This window comes from Monodelphis domestica, chromosome 3, assembly GCF_027887165.1.
Source record: "Monodelphis domestica isolate mMonDom1 chromosome 3, mMonDom1.pri, whole genome shotgun sequence".
Lineage (NCBI taxonomy): Eukaryota > Metazoa > Chordata > Mammalia > Didelphimorphia > Didelphidae > Monodelphis > Monodelphis domestica.
This window is the reverse complement of record NC_077229.1, coordinates 11,736,083-11,755,538: the sequence shown is the minus strand read 5'-3', so window position 1 is coordinate 11,755,538 and position 19,456 is coordinate 11,736,083. Positions and strand designations below refer to the sequence as shown.

The 19,456-nt window shown below is 42.1% G+C and overlaps 1 protein-coding gene across 8 annotated transcripts in view; it reads left to right on the top strand.

Moving 5' to 3' along the window:
* LOC130458167 (zinc finger protein 570-like) overlaps positions 1-19,456 on the top strand; it is a 60,183-nt gene that overhangs the window by 30,230 nt on the left and 10,497 nt on the right. For 2 of the 8 annotated variants that reach the window (XM_056821309.1, XM_056821310.1), the window contains exons 1-4: positions 1,622-2,692; positions 6,800-6,936; positions 15,140-15,266; positions 17,425-17,520. In XM_056821309.1, the coding sequence (XP_056677287.1) occupies positions 2,389-2,692; positions 6,800-6,936; positions 15,140-15,266; positions 17,425-17,520 (664 nt within the window). In that variant the 5' untranslated portion in view covers positions 1,622-2,388. Of the gene's footprint in view, positions 1-1,619; positions 2,693-6,799; positions 6,937-8,640; positions 8,734-15,139; positions 15,267-17,424; positions 17,521-19,456 lie in introns of those variants that run through there. The other 6 variants (XR_008917244.1, XM_056821304.1, XR_008917245.1 and 3 more) reach the window with 5 other exon arrangements.

The following is a 19,456-nucleotide window of genomic DNA, read 5'->3' as shown; positions in this document are numbered from 1 at the left end:
GCCTGGAGAACAGAGGTTCTGGGTGCAAATGTGTCCTGGGACACTTGGGAGCCCTTCTGGGTCTTCTGGAGCCCAGACTCAGCCCTGACTGACACAAAAGGGGAGGCTTAAACAAGAAGGGGAACATGGCAGGGGAGAGCTGGGAGAAGGCAGGGCTTGTGCTGGGGAGGAACAGGGAGATGGAGGCCAGGAAGCCCCTGCTGGGAGAGGGCTTCTGGGAGCTGAACCTGGGGATGCCTGTAGGAAAGAGCTTTCCTGGGCTCCTGGGGGTAGGCAGGCCTCAGAGGATCCCTCAGAGTGTGCTGGGCCCCCCTTGTGGCCTCCCCTGAGGGCAGACTCAGTCACCTGCCTAGAGGCCTCCTCCTCTGGGCCTCCCTTTATGGCTGTCTCCTAGCTCAGCCTGGACAGGCCCAAAGCCTGGAAGAAGAGTCTAGAGTCCAGGGAAAGCCCTGGGTGGCCCCTGACACGCCCATCCCAGGGGAGGGTGGGTCATGCCCAGCCCAGGCCTGTGTATTTTACCCTCCTGAACCCCAGAGACAGCAGAGAGGAATTCAGAGCATCATCCCCGGGGCCTGAGGCCACAAAGGAAGAATTGGCCAGGGAGAGAAAGCCTTTAGCCCCTCAGGGCCTACTAGAGTTCAGGGCCTGGAGTCAGGGAGGCCCGAGATCTCCCCCTGGGGGACCCTAAACAAATCACTTTAGTCTGCTTGCCTCATTTTCCTCCCCTGTTCAATGGGCTGTAGGAGGAGAGGGCAAAGCCGCCCAGCCTCTGTCCAGAAAACCCCAAAGGGGTAGGGAAGAGGCTGCCAGGCCTGAACAGCCTGAGCCCAGGAGCTCTGCAGACAGACACACAGACACCCCCAGACTGTCCTCTGTCCATCAGGGCTCAGAGTCTGGCTCAGTGACTGCTGCTGCCTTCTATGGCCTCCCAAAGGGCAGGAGGGGGTTCCTGGGCCTCCCCCAGGCCTTTGAAGGGTCTTTGGGCCTTGTGCTGGGGCGGCTGAGGGAGACCCTCTTCAGCTGGCCAAGAGGCCCAGAATATCCCAAGGAAACAGCTGTTTCCCCCCCAGATCCTCTTGGGACCAGCTTCCCCACAGCTCCGGCTCAGCCTCTTATTCTCTGGATTTCACAGTGGGGTAAACTGAGGCAAAGGATGGGGAGGGCCTTGACCAGGCTCCCCCACACTGGGCAGTGTCTGAGCCCAGATCTTGGGGGTTCCAGGCCCAGGAGGGCAGCCCCCGAGTCACCTACACCTAAAGAGAGGGTTGGACTCTGTTTGGGGAGTCCGATGGGTCCCCCCAAAGTAGGAGCATTAGAATATTCATAGAGATACTTTGAGGAGGGGAACCTGGGAGGGGGGCCTGGACCTGGACTGTCAGCTGCTGCTCTCTGCCTCAGTTTCCTTCTCTGTCAGAACCAGGGATCCAAGAGCCACCCCCACAGCTCCTTGGGGAGCAGAGATCCATTGACTGATCAGTCATTGAATAGACACTTATGAGGCACCTGCTGTGTGCCAGGCTGCAGCCTGAGGCAGCTTTCAGTCTAAAGAAGCAGCGGGCCTGGACGAGAAGGGGAAAGGGGGGGGGTAGGGGGGGTTGAGAAGGCTGCAAACCCCCAGGTTGGGGAACAATTCCTGTATGACCCCTCCCCCACCGGGCCTCTACATATAGTGGCCTAGACAGGAGGACTGCATTTCCCAGAATGCCTGTGCAGGTCTTGGGCCTCCCCCCCTCATGGAGGACTCCATTTCCCAGAGAGCCGGTTCCCTGACTTCCCCCTATTCTCGGCACTTCCCCAGCGGGGCAGGGTCCGGGCATGCTGGGAACTCGTCTGGCCGGTCTCAGCTCCTGGAAGACTTGCTGATCTTTGCTATGTGAGAGACGGAGGGGAGGGAGTCGGTGGTGCTGGCGGTGCGGTGGGGGGCTGCGGCTCCCCGGGGCTCCGTGCTCTCACAGCTGAGACTTTCTGCTCCGTAACTCTCGGGGCAGGGGAAGACCCGGGTTAGTGAGCCGAAAGCATTTGCGCATGTGCAACAAGCGGGGACTTGCAGAGGGGGTGTGCGGGGCGGTAAAAGTGTGTGCTGGGGGAGGGGAGAGGCTGTGAATGTGCGGATCCGAGCGCCACCTACCGGGTCGCTGAGAGCATAAAACCATTGATCAGTCAGTCATTCATTTCCCCCATAGTAGAGAATGGGTCCGCAGCCCCGATGGGAGAAGCAGGCAACATGAACCCGTCAGGGGGCAGCGAGGGTGGGGGTTCCTGTGCCCACATGCCATGGAAGGAGCCTGATCTTGGGCACAGAAGAAATGCCAACAGGCTCCCCCCCCCACCTGATGCCCGTCTTCCCCTCTGCCCCCCCCCCCCCCATCTCTCTCCCACAATCCACCAATGCAGTTTGTGAATGGAATGAAGCCAAAGATGGCAGCAGAGAAGGTGAGGAAGCTTCTTCCTAACCTGTCCAAGGCCCTTCCCAAGCCTGAGGCTCCTTGTTCTCCTCTGTTGGGGAGAGTCTCCCCGAGCCCATCAGAAGGGCCTGGCAGCTCCTCTGAGCGCCCCCCAGTTCCCCACAGGTATCCAAAGAGGAATTCTGCCACCTTGGGGCTCCCACTCCCTGAAGGATCACAGTGTGGCCCAAGCAGAGACCCCAGAGCCAGAGGGAATACCTCCCAGGACCCTGAGGCCCACCTCCCAGGTGAGTGCAGCCCATCCCCAGCCCTGGCCATCCTCCCCCATGCTGGAATCCAGCAGAACTAAGAACTGTGTCTTTGCCAGGCCTCCAGGGGCGCCATCACTGCTTGAGATCAAGGGTTCACCCTGGCTGCCGCCACATCCACTGTGTTCTGGGGGTTTCCAGCCTCAGTAGCCCCTGCCTGAATGAGCAGCCCAGGTTCCAGCCAGACAGGCCCAGGCGCTGCCACTGATTCATCCACCCTGGAGTGACATCTCTAGTTACCAGAATCCCTAGAACTGGAGCTTTTGGGGGTTTCACTGACGTCAGGCAGCCATTACAGGAGCTGGTCAGGGAGGACAGAAACCTGCCAGGACGGTGACACCATTTCAGAGCACGAGAGGCTCCCTGAGAATGAGGAAGGTGCCATGGCCAGTTTGGAGGCGTCAGTTTACAGTGTAGGACCACAAACGTCAGAGAAGCAAACCTGATGATCAGCTTTACGGGAATGAAGTGAACCCCAGCAAGCTCTCCTCCAGGGCACAGACAGTGTGGAAGATGTTGGGCTCCCTTCAATGGGCAGCAGCTGCTGTGAGACACCAGCAGCCAGTAGGCTGAGTTGAGCAGGATGCTGTGGCTGTTGGTGGCCCAGAGTAGGCTTCAGGGCTCAGCACCCTCCTGCTTACGTCCTTAGAGGGAGGGACTCCCATCTGTCTGGGAGGGCTTGTGTGAGGGCAAAGATTTCTTCTAAAAATGTCCAGAGATATTAGAGCAGCATCCTTTACCATGGGCGGGACAGCAAAAGAGAAAACATGAGTTATATCATTTTTCCAGTGAAGAACTTAATAGGAGTGCACATACTGTGTATCAGTACCAAGGCAGAAGAGCAGTAAAGGTCAGACAGTGAGGGTGAAGTGACTTGCCCAGGGTCACACGGCTTGGAAATGTTTCAGTCTAGATTTTAACCCAGGAACTCCCATCTCTAGAACTGACTCTCCATCCACTGAGCCACTTGGCTGCTCCCTGGGGTTTCTTTAAGTGTGTCTTTATGCCACCAAAGCAGAAAGAAGAATATCATATTGCAGACTGGGCAAAAATCTCATTTCTTAATGAGGTAGTTTCAGAAGATTGTGATTGTTCAGGTCACTCAAAGCAGAGTTAGTTGTCAGTGAGATAAAAACAGGAGAAAACTTCCAAAGAATCAAATGAAAGAGCACAAGTGTTGTTCAAAAAATCATCAGACCAAGGAAAACCAGAAAGTTTCATCACACAGATTTCTTTTTCTTAGAGATATGAAGATAAACTAGTGGACCGTTTGTTGTGGGTTTGGCCTAAGGTATTACTATAATGGTCTTCAATCTTCTTTATATCCTCTCAGCTTGTAAACAGAAAAAAATGTGTATACAGAGACAGTAATACAGAAAGCAAAGGTTATCCAGTAGCAGTTGACAACATTAACTAATATCAGACTTCTTTGCAATATGGTCGTCCATCCTCAGTGTCGAGAAATTCCATTTCAGATTTCAGATGTCCCAGGTACTTCTTTGAGGCTCAAAAACCACCTCAGAGAGTTAGGAATAGGTCTCCTCTTTAGTATATTTACTTCAGTGGTTCCCTGTTGCTTGTAGAGATTCTTTAGATGTTCCTGCTAAAATCTTTTTAGAAAGCAGATCTCAGGACAGATTAGTACAACTTCTCAAATGAGTCACAAAGGGATTCTACTCAAATATGTGCTTAGAATCACCCCCTTGAGATCTGCCAGACAGTCTCCACCTGTAAATGTTCCAGATCATATTCTTGAGTAACTTGTGTCTTTTCTCTGGAATGGTTTATTACCAGCTTCATGATTAAGAACCCATCAGACAATTATAACTGAACTCAAGACTGAAAATAATGTTAGTGTATGAATTTTAAAACTACTCAACCCTATACACAGACCATTCTTTAGAAGATCTGATTTAGCTATTTCCTGATCAATAACAATGGAGATACTTTGAATAACAGAATCAGGTCTTGAAAACCCACATTCTCCACCCTACTCAGTTTAACAAGATTTTGAAAGGTCTGCATCAAACTCAAGATTTAATTATCTGAGGAGATGGCCTTCAACAGACATGTGCAAAAAAAGGACAGACCTCTAGGCTGTCCTAAGTCAAGCTAAGCCACCATTGGCACATGTGAGACGCAGGAAGTGAGGTAGAGAACAGCCTCTGGAGTTCTTGTGGAGAGGGCTAGAGTTCAGTTCGATCCTAGAGGTCGAGCTTGGAGGAGCCCCACAGACAGCTTTCCTTCAGACCAATCACATGAGTGATAAGGACTGACCCCTTTCTCTGCCTTGGCTCTCCAGGACCTTAAAACTCGACTTTGGCTCAGGCTGAGCCAGAGTGGGATTTGAGTTAAAATCCTTTCCTTCTCTTTCTCTCTCTCTCTTTCCTTCTAATAGTTTCTTTCTCCTTTTGTAATTTAATCACCATAAAATTTGGCAGCTCACTTGGGTATTTTATTATTTGGGATTTCCCTTGGCAACCATTTAAATTTAGCTTTTTCAGTCTCAACCATAATTTCACCCTTTAGAAGTGACTGTCCCAAAAGCTCTTCCCTCAAATGCACATCTTACCAATCAGGTGCTTAAAGCAGAAAGTTTTTCAGAATTCACACGCAGAGAATATATTTCATCCCACAAATTTGATTTGATTTCCTTTTAGTTAGAACTCATCCTGCCATAAGGATGAATTATTTAATATAATTGCTCAGAAAACTCATGATTTCCTTATTATTTTTTAATTGAAAAATGTAATGTGTACATTTAATAAAGTCAGTGAAGTTTCTTGTGTAAACTTGGGGTGTAGGCTTCAGGTCAAAATTCCTGTAAACAAGATTTGACACCAACCTAAATTTTATTTTTTTAGCTAATGTTCATAATTCTTATGAAACAAACTATACTTTTTACTTTTATCTTAAGATTAATGTTATTAAAATAATCATGAAGGATAATACTGTTAGAATCTTAAAAGAGGTAGGGCTTTTCACACCCCTAGTACCCATATATACACGTGATGAATTATATACTTTTCTTCTGTGTTTTTACTCCCACAGTTCTTTACCTCAGTGTGGATAGCATTCTTTCTCATGAGTCCCTCAGAATTGTCCTTGTCATTACATTACTACTAGTAGCAAAGTTCACTGAATTGGATCATTCCACAGAATTTCACTTTCAGTGTTCAATGTTCTCTTGGTTCTGCTCATTTCACTCTGCATCAGTTCATGGAGGTTCTTCCAGTTCATATAGAAATCCTCCAATTCATCATTCCTTACAGCACAGTAGTATTCTATCACCATCATCTACCACAGTTCAGTCATATCCCAATCGAGGGATATCCCCATATTTTCCAATTTTATACCCCACAAAAAGTGGGGATATGAGTATTTTTGTATGGCCAATTTTTTATTATCCTTTTGGGATACAAACCTAGTAGTGGTGTTGCTTGATCAAAGCACATGCATTCTTTTAAAGCCGGTTGGGTATAATTCAAAATCGAATGGCATAATATCTTTGTGTGTATAGATAAAAGGAGGAAATTTCTTCCATTTTGAAAATTACTGCATGAGAGTTAAAAAGAGAGAAGTAGTTTTTCTGCTTAGCATGCAAAATTTACCAAAAATGAACATATGAAAGTCCATCCAAAATGATGAGAACAGAGAAGGTTACCTGAGATCCACAAAATGATAGCAATAATAGATGAATTGACTTTTAGGAAAGATAGAAAGGGCAGTGGAGAAAGAGTGTCCAATCTGGAGGACAGAGCATGCTCAGGCACAGGGTTTGAGTTGTAGTCAAACTCAGAACATGAGTTGGGAAGTGTGATGAGTATCTTGGACTTGCCTGTGTCACAGGTCTGTTGTGAGGTTTCATTGTTGTTATGTGTGAAAATATTTCTAAAATCCATCTAGTAGATAAGACCAAATGGTGTATCCAAAGACTGGCTCTGCTTGCTTAAGTTTAAAAACTTTTTTTGCCTGGGAAAATAGAATAAAAATCATTTTGTTTTCTGCCATCAGAGGAAAGAACTTATATTGCTCTATGTGTGTCCTCCTTCTCTCTGTGTTTATATCATAATTTGTTTTCTTCAGAGGCAGAGACTAATTTTGAAGTGACAGAGATGTCTACAAAGCTGAGGCTTTTTGTGGAAGGATCTGGCGTCCAAAGGTGCATGAATGAGGTTCCTCATGACTGCATTTTGAGAGAAATCTGTGACTCTGATATGCAGGTAAATAAAAAACTAAAGAGTGGCTCTGAATTTGATGAAGCTGCAGAGAAATTCAGCCCATATTCGGTCCTAAGTCAGTATTTGAAATTGAGTTCAGGAAATGTCTGTTGTCAGGATAGTGTTCTATGAGTTTTCTTCATCTCTCCCTCTGTCTCTAAGAGGCAAGGGGGCAGAAAGATGTCTCAGTCAGAGCATTCTGCTGAGTGGGGGTGAGTTGCAGACTGTCAGTTGATGACTGGAGAGTCAGTGGCTCACAGTGGGTCGGGCAGTTAAGGCTGGCAGTTCAGGGAAAGTTGGCTGCTGGGCATGAGTTGGGCCTTGGGGTTCAGTTGCTGGTAGTGTGGGTTGTTTAGTTGAGTTATATAAAGGTGGGCCTGACCTTACTTACAGCAAAGACCATTAAGGAGCAGAGGATGTTGGGAGAGAAGAGGAGACTTGGCAAAGCTCCGTGGGGAATTGTGGGCTTTTGAATGGAGATCCCAAAGAGGCAGGAAGCATTTCCCTGCTGGGGATCTTGTCAAGAGCCAAATAGAGGTTTCAGCTGAGTATTGCCCTCAGACCACTGCTACTAAGTAGTTCCTTCAAGGAAACATCTCAGCAGAGTTTCAAGACTCTTCTGACCAAGGAGTGACATGGACTCCCTCCTCTGGAGCCTGGCTCTCTCCCTTTGCCTTTTGCACCTGTTCTGACTATTCCTTAGCCTGATAGTATTAAAATTAGAAGTGAGGGAATTAGCTGGGTTTGGGAAGGAGAAACTCAGATTTAGCTTGACAGCTGTCTGTATGACAGGCCTTGTAGGACAAATACATACCAGGGACTCTGACTCCCTCTTTCCAACCCCCATACAAGCCTTATAGTCATTGCTTATTAAACCTTTCTTTTTTTTTTTAAACCCTCACCTTCCATCTTGGAATCAATACTGTGTATTGGGTACAAGGCAAAAGAGTGGTAAGGGCTAGGCAATGGGGGTTAAGTGACTTGCCCAGAGTCACACAGCTGTGGAGTGTCCAAGGCCAAATTTGAACCCAGGACCTCCGGTCTAGGCCTGGCTTTCAATCCACTGAGCCATTGAGCTACCCCCTAGAAAGGCTTTTAGACAGAGGAGCCTTCTTGCTGAACATCAGCCAGTACATGCTGGAGAGATACCTTATGAATGCAAATAATGTGGAAAGGCTTTCATACATAGGGGTTCTCTTGCCAGTGTAAGATTTAGAATTGGTTTGACTAAATATAAAAATTTTAAAAAGTTGTTGTGGTCGTCGTTTATGACAATAATTAACTTATTAATTAAAAAAATCTGTTAATAGCTCTTAATCATTCAATGTAATATAAATATAGCTAATGAAAGAAATATAAGAGGGAAGTAGAAAATATTTCCTATCTTGATATAATAAAGTTACTATCAGCCTCATGATTTAATTTTAAATATTACAATTTGGCTAACCACAAAGTTGGATCAGGACTTTCACTTTCTTCACTTTTTACTCTCTAAAGCTATCCTTAAGTCAGTTTGGTAGAAGGTAACTCTGGAGTTCAGAACTCTTCCTCCTCTCTAAGGTTGTCGAGCAGTTAGAAATAGACAAAAGGGCACATTAGCCTCATAGCTGCAGCCTTTGGTCTGATACTGTAAAGTCCTTTGCAAGTCCCTCCCTTCTATGGATAAACTGTGCTGCTGTTGACTCCTGACCACTGCTGATTCCCCAGAAGTTGCATGTGGACAGGGGAATTCCAATCTGCTTTTCACTTCACCTGAGAACAGTTGAGTAGAGCCCTGACCCATCACCTTACTGCTGCCTGGTAAGCTGGTTGTTGTTTTTTTTTCTATTTGAATTAGCTTATTTAGTCAATTTAGGTTACAATAATCACATTATTTCCCTCCCTCCAATCCATCCACCCTTCCCTCAGCCAACTCACAATTTCATTGGGTCCTTGTGTCCTTGTGTCCTTGATCAGAACCTATTTCTATGTTGTTGTTTGCACTAGGATATTCATCTATGATCTATATCCCCAGCCATTTCCCCTCGACCAATGTATTCAAGCAGTTGTTTTTCTTTGGTGTTTTTACTCCGAACAGTTTTTCTTCTGAATGTGGATAGTGGTATTTCTCGTAGATTCCTCCACGTTGTTCAGGATCACTACATTGCCATTAATGGAGAAGTTCATTACATTCCATTGTACCATAGTGTATCAGTCTCTGTGTACAATGTTTTCCTGGTTCTCCTCCTGTCATTCTGCATCAATTCCTGGAGGTTGTCCCAGTCCCCATGGAATTCCTCCACTTTATTATTCCTTTGAGTGCAATAGTATTCCATCACCAACATATACCACAATTTCTTCAGCCATCCCCCAATGGAAGGGCATCCCCTCATTTTTCCACAAGGGCACAGCTATGAATATTCTTGTACAAGTCTTTTTCCTTATTGTCTCTTTGGGGCACAAACCCAGCAGTGCTATGGCTGGAACAAAGGGCTGACAGTCTTTTGTTGCCCTTTGGGCATAGTTCCAAATTGCCCTCCAGAATGGTTGGATCAATTCACAACTCCACCAGCAATGAATTAATGTCCCAACTTTGCCACATCCCCTCCAGCATTCATTACTTTCCTTTGCTGTCATGTTAGCCAGTCTGCTAGGTATGAGGTGATACCTCAGAGTTGTTTTGATTTGCATTTCTCTGATTATCAGAGATTTAGAGCATTTTTTCATGTGCTTATTAATAGTTTTGATTTCTTTAACTGAGAATTGCCTATTCATGTTCCTTGCCCATTTATCAATTGGAGAATGGCTTGATTTTTTGTACAATTGGTTTAGCTTTTTATAAATTTGAGTCATTAGACCTTTGTCAGAGGCTTTTGTAATGAGTATTGTTTCCCAATTTGTTGCTTCCCTTCTTATTTTGGATACATTCATTTTGTTTGTACAAAACCTTTTTAATTTGTAGTCAAAATTATTGATTTTACATTTTGTGATTTTTTTCTAGCTCTTGCTTTGTTTTAAAGTCTTTCCTTCCCCAAAGATCTGACATGTATACTATTCTGTGTTCACCTAATTTACTTATAGTTTCCTTCTTTATGTTAAAGTCATTCACCCATTCTGAGTTTATCTTGGTGTAGGGTGTGAGATGTTGATCTAAACCTACTCTCTCCCATAGTGTCTTCCAATTTTCCCAAAGAGATCCTAAAAATCAAAGGAGAAATTAATAAAATTGGAAGTCAAAGAACTATTGATTTAATAAATAAGACTGGAAGATGGTACTTTGAAAAAACTAATAAAATAGACAAAGTACTGGTCACTCTAATTAAAAAAAGGAAAGAAGAAAACCAAATTGACAGTATCCAAGATGAAAAGGGAGACCTCACCTCTAATGAAGAGGAAATTAAAGCAATCATTAAAAACTATTATGCCCAATTATATGGCAACAAATATAGCAATATAGGTGTTATGGATGAATACTTTAAAAAATATAAACTGCCTAGACTACCAGAGGAAGAAATAAATTACCTAAACAATCCCATATCAGAAAAAGAAATTGAATAAGCCATCAAAGAACTCCCTAAGAAAAAAATCCCCAGGTTCAGATGGATTCACAAATGAATTCTATCAAACATTCAAAGAACAACTAATCCCAATATTATACAAACTATTTGACAGAAAAAGCCAAGAAGGAGTTCTACCAAATTCATTTTACAACACAAACATGGTACTGATCCCAAAGCCAGGCAGGTCAAAAACAGAGAAAGAAAACTACAGACCAATCTCCCTTATGAATATAGATGTAAAAATCTTAAATAGGATACTAGCAAAAAGACTCCAGCAAGTCATCACAAGGGCTATTCACTATGACCAAGTAGGATTCATACCAGGAATGCAAGGATGGTTCAATATTAGGAAAACCATCTGCATAATTGACCATATTAATAAGCAAACTGACAAAAATCACATGATTATCTCAATAGATGCAGAAAAAGCCTTTGAAAAAATGCAACACCCATTCCTATTAAAAACCCTAGAAAGCATAGAAATAGAAGGGTCTTCCTAAAAATAATAAACAGTATATATCTAAAACCATCAGCTAACATCATCTGCAATGGGGATAAACTAGATGCATTCCCAATAAGATCAGGAGTGAAACAAGGATGCCCATTATCACCTCTATTATTTCATATTGTACTAGAAACACTAGCAGTAGCAAACAGAGAAGAAAAACAAATTGAAGGTATTAAAATTGGCAATGAGGAGACTAAGCTGGGTTTTTAGAACAATCAGCCTGCCTGTACACGTAGCGACCTGGTGAGAAGAGGTCATTCAAATCTACTACCTCCCAGCCCAGAACTTTGGATTGGTGAGAAGGTGTTAAGTATTGGGGGAAGTTAACAATTTTAGGTAGTGGGTGGAGGCAAAGGCCCTGCTCTCCCACTGGCACACTCTTCTGACTGGAGATTGGAACCAGAAGGGACAAGTGTTGGTGGTGAGCTTCAGTCCATCAGAACAGCAATGAGGGTATTAGCCAAGTGGCTGACTACCTCTTTCCTACATTTCCTTCCTTCTCTTTACTACTTTGGTTAAATTAAATTGTTAAAGTTCTAACAGCCTAATAATTTATTTTTAATTATTACCATTTGGCAACCACAAAGACTTGATGAATATTCTCATATTCTTCAGCTTCTTCACTTTTTATTCTGTCTAAACTATTCTTTAGTTAGTTTGTTAGAAGCTCAGTTAGATTGGCTAAAAAACTCAGGGGTGTGGACCAGACTCAGTAATCGGGATTAATCAAAGCTATTAGCTGGTGGCCAATACTAATACTCTGGCTTGGTGAAGAGTTAAGTATAGGAGGAGGTTAACAAGCTTAGCTTTTAGTTTTCTCTCCTCCTCTCCCCCCCAAGAAGAGCCAGGTTTTGGGAATTGGGCTCTGATTCTCTGACCCCAAAACCAGGAATAACTCAAAACTCTGCAATTCTAGCTCTCTAAAGAAGAGTATCTTGCTCCTGGGGGTCCATTTTTTGCTTTTTTCAAGGCCCCTCTGAACCCCCACTTTCTTGTAGCATTACCTTAGGTGGGAGGTGGGGCCTTGGGAAAGTAACAGAAAGATCCCTATAGCAGCTCCCTTAACCCTGAGAAGAATTTCAGGGCCTAATAGGGGGAAATCCCAGCAGGGAACCCTGCACCCAGCCTGTACTCTCCACTTAAGCCTTTTGCCCTCTTTGGCAAGGTCACTGGAACAGGTCCCGGCTAAGCCTTTCCCCAGCAAAGCCTCAGAGTCCAGGCACCCCTCAGAGCTAGTGCCCAGCCCCTACACTGTAGACCCAGGCTGTTCCTCAGGTTGTACCCTTGAATGGTGGTGGGGGGAGAGGTGTTGTTACCTACAAGGAAAAGTGTTTTATTTTGCCTTGAGTAAAATTGGGGGAGGTTAACAAGCTTAGCTTTTAGCTTTCTTAATAAAATAAATATATATATATTATATATATATAAATAATAAATATAAAATATATATTTATATATATATATAAATAAAAATAAATAATTTTTTTTAATTTTTCCCCCCTCTCAAACCTTCCTCACCACCTTTTGACCTCAGGTTAAGGCTTTTCTGGCACTCCATTGAAAGATTAGCAAATTATGGCTTATCTGCTCCCACACCATTTTTTTCTTCCTAGTCTTAAGGATACCCTGCCATCTAGCCCTGTAAGACCCTAAGCCCTAGCCAGGACACTCTAGGGTAGCACTATCTAAAGACAGTAAGTAGAACTGCAGGTAATTTAATAATTTAATTTAATTTAAATTATTATAAAGGTCCTTTTGAAGCCTGAGGCACCCTCTTGGGGAAACTCCTCTGAGGCCAGGGGAAGGTCACTGGGAGCTCCTGTGAGCCCCCCCCCCCTAATTCCCCACAGGTATCCAAAGAGGAAGTCTCCCTGCCTTGGGGCTCCCACTCCCTGAAGGACCACAGTCTGGTCCAAGCACTCCCTGGAAGGAATGTCTCCTGGGACCCCGAGACCCCCTTCCCAGGTGAGGGCAGCCCCATCCTTAGCCCTCGCCAAGGTCCCTCCGGTTAGAATCCAGCAGAACTCATGCCTGTTTCTTTGCCAGGTCTCCAGGGGCTCCATCACTCTTTGTCCTCAGGATGAGCTCCAGAGTCCACGCTGTCTGTCCCCACGTGGACTGTGTTCTGGGGGTTTTCTCTGCCGCCTCAGCCTTTGCCTCAAAGAACTGCCCCAGGTTCCAGACAGACAGGCCCAGGCTCTGTAATTCATTCATCCTGGGATGTCACATCTCAAGGGACAGGAATCCCTATAATAGGAGCTTTTCAGTGCTTTTACTTACTCAAGGCAGCCATTACAAGAGCTGGTTAGGGGGGACAGAAATCTTCCAGGACACTGACAACATTCAGAACACGAGGTTCCCCTAGAATGAGGAATCTGCCATGGCTCACAATTGGAGGTATCAGTTTAAGGTGTAGGATCAAAAATATCAGATAAGCAAACCTGATTATTAGCTTTATGTAAATGAATTGAACCCTGGCAATATCTCTTCCAGGGTACAGAAAGTGCAGATGATGTTAGGCTCGCGCCCTGTAAAGGGACAGCAGGTGCTGTTGGACATCAGCAGCCACTTTGGCTCAGTTGAGCAGGGAAGCTGTTGCTATTAGTGGCCTGGATTAGGCTGTGGAGGTTCAGGGCTCAGCACCCTCCTGCTTACATACTTAGATGGAATGACTCACATCTGTATGGGAGGGTATATGTGGAGAGCAAAGATTTCTTCTGAAAAATGCCAGAATTATTAGAGCAACATCTTTTAAAATGGTCAGAATGGTATTGAAAGAGGAGTTGAGGTCTCCTAAGTTCCCCTCCTCATTGGTTATTAATGAATCTGCAATCTCAGGGGAGAGATTGAGTGGTGAGCTAACCAGGGTGGGAGAGGGAGAAAAAGAGAGAGGGAGAAGGAGAGAGAGGAGGAAGAGAGTGACAGAGACTGAGAGACAAAAGACCTGGGCTAGAATAGAGAACTACCGTTTTTCTGTTGTTATTTACCCCTGGTCAATTCCATTCATCTGTCATTCTATCTCTAAGCAAGTAACATTGTTTTGATGATTACTGCTTTTTTATGCTGATCTTTTTTTAAAGGTCTTGTACTTCTAGACCACCATCCTTCACAATTTTTTCATTATTTCCATTGATATTCTTGATCTTTACTTTCTTCCAGATAAAATTTAGTATAATTTTTCTAATTTTATTAAAAAGTGTTTTGGTACTTTGTTATAACACAAGTTGGATCATAATTTTTATTGTTAGCTCATCCTACCCATTTCTTTTAGATTTTGGAGAGTGTCAAATGGCCACATTAAAAGACCAGTCAATTAGTTGTTTCAAATGAAGAAATTCTGTCTCTTGAGAATTCCAGTCATTATATTGTTAGTGTCTTCCTTTTCAATAATTTAATCGCTAAAATATTTTTAAAAGATGAACACCTTCCTTTTCCTCATCAAGCTTACTCTTCTTACTATGTAACTAAATATAAAATGACTGACAATATTCCACCAACAAAGTTATTATGAAGCAAAGACAAAAATGTTTTGGGTATGGCACATCATACCCAGTGGTTCCCCAAATTCTGAATTTAGCATAAAACTGAGCTAGAATTAGTCTGATCCCATATAACTCTATGGGCTCCTCTTTATGCTTTCATGCTGATGAGTAGTTCAGACTTTTAGAAACTTAGGTAGAAAATTCATTTTTCTTTATTTTCTCCTCATTGGTTATTGGTAACATTTTCCCCCTAGGATACACAATATATTCTGCCTTCTCAGAAACTCTTGTAAGAAATGTTCTTACCAGCTCAATTCTGAATTTTGTGATGAGGAGGAATTTCAGATCACCCTCTCTATCTCTCCTCCATAGAATCTCCCATCTCACCCAGAGAGCACTTCCCATCTCCCTGATTCTACAGGGACAATCATTTCAGAGTGAGACACTTCTCCAGGTTTTACTCTTCACAACATGATTTTCACTTTAGACATAAAATGATTTTATGATTATTCTTTTGGGTTCTGAATGACTGTTCTCCAGTGCTGGCTCTGACACCCTTCAAGGTTAGGAGTTTGGATAAAAGCTTTGTATACTTTAGTTTCCTCCAATCAGTGAATAAGGATTTTAGTAGACGAATTCTGAAGCTTAAATCCTAAATCTTGTGACTTTTGTTGTCTTAGGGCTCATTAACATTCAAGGATGTGGCTGTGGACTTCACCCAGGAAGAGTGGTGCCTATTGGACCATTCTCAGAAGGAACTGTACCTGGAGGTCATGCTAGAGAATGTGCAGAATCTACTCTCTGTGGGTAAGGGTCATTTTCACTGTTGACTCTGAATCTGCCATTAAAGGGAATGTCTTTATTCCAAGCCAGTTGTACAGGATTTAATAGCAAAAGACAAATCTAACCATAGAAAATATCTGAGGAGGCAATGAAGAGGAAAGCATGCACTGAGCTGGGGACTGGTATATAAAATCCTCCCTATGGAAAACAACAATTAATAATTGTAATTCATCTCAGGTTCTTGAAGAGTTCAAAGAGGAATTCAAAAATGAAATGAGTGAAGTTGAAGAAAAATGTGGCAAATAAATGCAGGTATTGCAAAAAGAAAAGAGCTGAAAAATCAAAATTGGTTAAGTAGCAAAAGAAGCATAAAAATCTAATAAAGAGGGTTTTTTTTTGTTGTTGTTCTTTGAGTAGTGTTGACTTCCTGGGGAAAAAGGGTAAAAAAATCCAATACAGAAAAGAGTTCCTGGAAATGTAAAATGGACCAAATGGAAAAGGAGGATCAAAAGGTTATGGAAGAAAATCTTCCTTTTAAAAATTGAATTGAGCATATAGAAACTAATGACTTCATCAGACAACAAGAAGTAATAAAAGAAAATACAAAGAATTTAAAAGGAGAAGAAAATATGAAATATCTGACTGAAAAAAACACCTGACCTGGAAAATAGATCCATGAAAGAAGATCTAAGATTTGTTAGACTACCCCTCCACCCACAATGTCCTAGATGTAATATTCTGTGGAATTATCAAATAAAACTGCCTCAGTATTCTCCAATCATGGATTAAAAGTGAAATGGAAAGAATCCACAGATCACCTCCTGCAGTCAATCCCCATATCACAACTCCCAATAATATTAAAGCCCAATATAAGAACTTTCATGCTAAGGAGATAGTATAGCACTAAGCCAGTTAGAAACAAATTTATATATCACGGAGCCCAAGTGTTAATTATACAGGTTCTGGGGGGGGGGGTTCTATATTAAAGGATAAAATTTTTTGGAATATGATATTCTTCAAAGGCATAGAGACTGGGTTTATAACCATGAATTATCCACCCATGAAGATAGACTATATCCTTTCAAGGTGAAAAATCATTTATTAAATAAAGGGGATGTCCAAGCATTACTGATGAAAAGAGCAGACTGAAGCAGAAGGTTCTTCCAGTATAGTACAAAGGAAAACTCACTGCTAAACTGGACAATAGCTGGTGCCACGCCAAGATGCCAAGATGCTAAGATGCTCAGCACACTGCCAGCCAGAGCCACCTCTCCACAAAAGGCCGAGAAAGGAAATGACGCAAAATATATAGACCGTTTTTACCTCATTTTCCTGTGTCTCACATGTACCAGTGGTAGCTTAAGCTTGACTTAGGAGACCCTAGAGTTCTGTCAGTTGTTTCTGATTTGAGATTTGTCATTTGCTAGCACAGATCTGTCATAGGCCATCCCCCTAAGTACTTAATCCTCAAGTATGGGTGTAGACATTCCTGTTTTTGTTAGACTAAGTAGAGTGGAGTAATCTGAAGGTTTTATTTTTTACATTTCACATATGCAAATAGTCATTTAGAGAGTGAAGGTAAGGGGACTGTAATTTCCATAACAACATGGAAATAAAAGAACAAAATATAAATCTAGTTCACAGTTAATTCTGCCTAGTCTAGTAAGTTTATTCTAATTCCTCTTTCATTCTTCCAATCTCATTCTAGATAATGGGAATGGAAGAAAGGGAATCAGTGTTTCAGAATATCTGTTCTATATCCTCTACTGGATAAAGTTGTTCATAATTATCATTAATTTCACAACACCCCTTTGAATTTGATACTCTTATTGACTTCAATTCACAATTGAGGCAAATTAGGGAAACAGAGGTTAAATAATGTGCTCAAGGGCACCCATTTACCATCTTTCTGAGGCTGGATTAAATTTGCTTTTCTGACTCCACATTCTGATCTCTCAACCCTTCACTACCAGCTACCATTAATTTCTGTGTAATGGAGGTTGCAGAATGTACCTATTCCTCCATTATAGGAGATAAGGATGGAATTTTTCTGATTGCAAATGTTTTCCATGATATTCACCCTCGTGCAAATATCCCAAGACTGAATACAAAAGAAGCCATTCTGTAGACCTTACTTTCATGTCCCTTTCCATTAATATAGATATTTCGTTCTTATGCCCAGGTCTTCCAGTTCCTAGAGAATATTTTACTTCCCCTTTTCAGCAAGGGGAAGCACCATGGCTGCTAGAGCAAGACGTTTCCAGGAGCTCCTGTCCAGGTGAGTGAGGTGAAACCAGGTGTATCAGGGCTGTTATCCCAAAACACTTTAATCTGTTATAGTTAAGGGACTGTTAGACTTGGTCACTCACTGGCAGACCAATGTTGAATCATGCTGTTCATTTTCTGAGAGATGAATGAGAGGGACTCAAGTGTAGGGAGATCACAAGACATTATATATTGTAATCATAAAATGAGATGAATAATTTGTATGTGTGCACTAAATGGCATGAGATCATTTTTCCTTTTCTTAATTTTTAAAATATTTTCCCATGTTTCCATGATTCATTTTCTTTCCAACCACTCTTCTGTTCCTTCTCCCAGAGTCAACAAACAATTCCACTGGATTATATATGAATGTTATCACTTGATACCTATTTTTATATTTGTCATTTTTGCAAAAGAACAATCTTTAAAAACTAAAATCCCCCTCATGTACTGTGGTGAAAATTTATCAGACCAGTACACAACTCTCAGCTAAATAATAGGTTTATTGAGAGGGGGTCAGTTTCACAGTAAACTTAGACTCTAATCAAGATCAGAACCAGAGACCCCGAGCTATAGGAGACACTCTTTTTTATGCCAAGAAATCTTGATGATACAAATGATGACAGAAAATACAATCAAACTTAAAATCGAATGGATGTCAAATCTTTCACATGGACATTTCTTAATGATGTAAGTGCTGATTAAGCTAGAAAGTGTAAAAAAAAATTCACTATGGGTGATAATTTTTGTCTATTATTATAGCTGACCTTTCTAGGGACTCTACATAAAGGGGTTGGAGGCTAATTGTTTTTCTGCTGACAAGTATTATGAAATACTAGGAGTCAGCAGTTGGGTGCCTCTATGAGTATCTTCTTATATAAAAAAGAGTACTTCCCCACCCCATCTGACTATCTTGTTATACAAAAATAGGCATATGGTAGGCTAAGTGGAAACTTGGGTTACAATATTAATGTTACAATGCCTGTAAACAAGATTTTATACCACGTTAAACTTTATTTTGTTTTTAGCTTATGTTTATAATTCTTATAAAGCAAACTATGTCATTTGACTATTAAGACTTGTGATTCTGTTATTAAAGTAATCATAAAGGATGATACTATCATAATCATAACAGAGATGGGGGTTTCACACAGTATGTATATATATATATATATATATATATAAGTGATAAGTCATATTTTTCTTCTGTGTTTTTACTCCCTCAGTTCTTTCCCTCAGTGTGGATAGCATTCTTTCTCCTTAAGTCCCTCAGGATTGTTCTATATCAATGCATTGCTACTAGTAGCAGAGTCATTTACATTGTATCATTCCACAAAGTTTCATGTTCTGCTCAATAGTTCTGCTCATTTTCCTCTTTATCAGTTCATGGAGGTTCTTCCAGTTCCTATAGAAATCCTCCAGTTCATCAATCCTCATGATACAAAAGTATTCCATCACTATCATATATCACAATGTGTTTAGTCATTGCTCAATCAAGAGACACCCCCCATTTTCCAATTTCTTGCCACCAAAAAGAGTTGGGATGTGAGTATTTTTATACAACCCTTTTTTTTACTAACTCTTTGGGATACAAACCTAGTAGTGTTATTGCTGGATCAAAGGGCATGTATTCTTTTTAAAGCCAGTTGGGCATAATTCTAATTTGAATGGCATAATGTCTTTGCATGTTGGTATAGTTAAATTTTCCTTTTATAATATGTAGAGAGAAGAACCACATTCCATTTATATTGCATTTTGAAAATTACTAGAATTAAAAAGAATGAAATTAATTTTCTGCTTAGCATACAAAATTTACCAAAAATGACCATGTGATAGTGTATCTAAAATGATGAGAATAGAGCATATTCACAAAATTATAGCAGTAATGGATGAATGACTTTTTATGAAAGATAGAAAGGGCAATGGAGAAAGGCTGTCCAACATGGAGG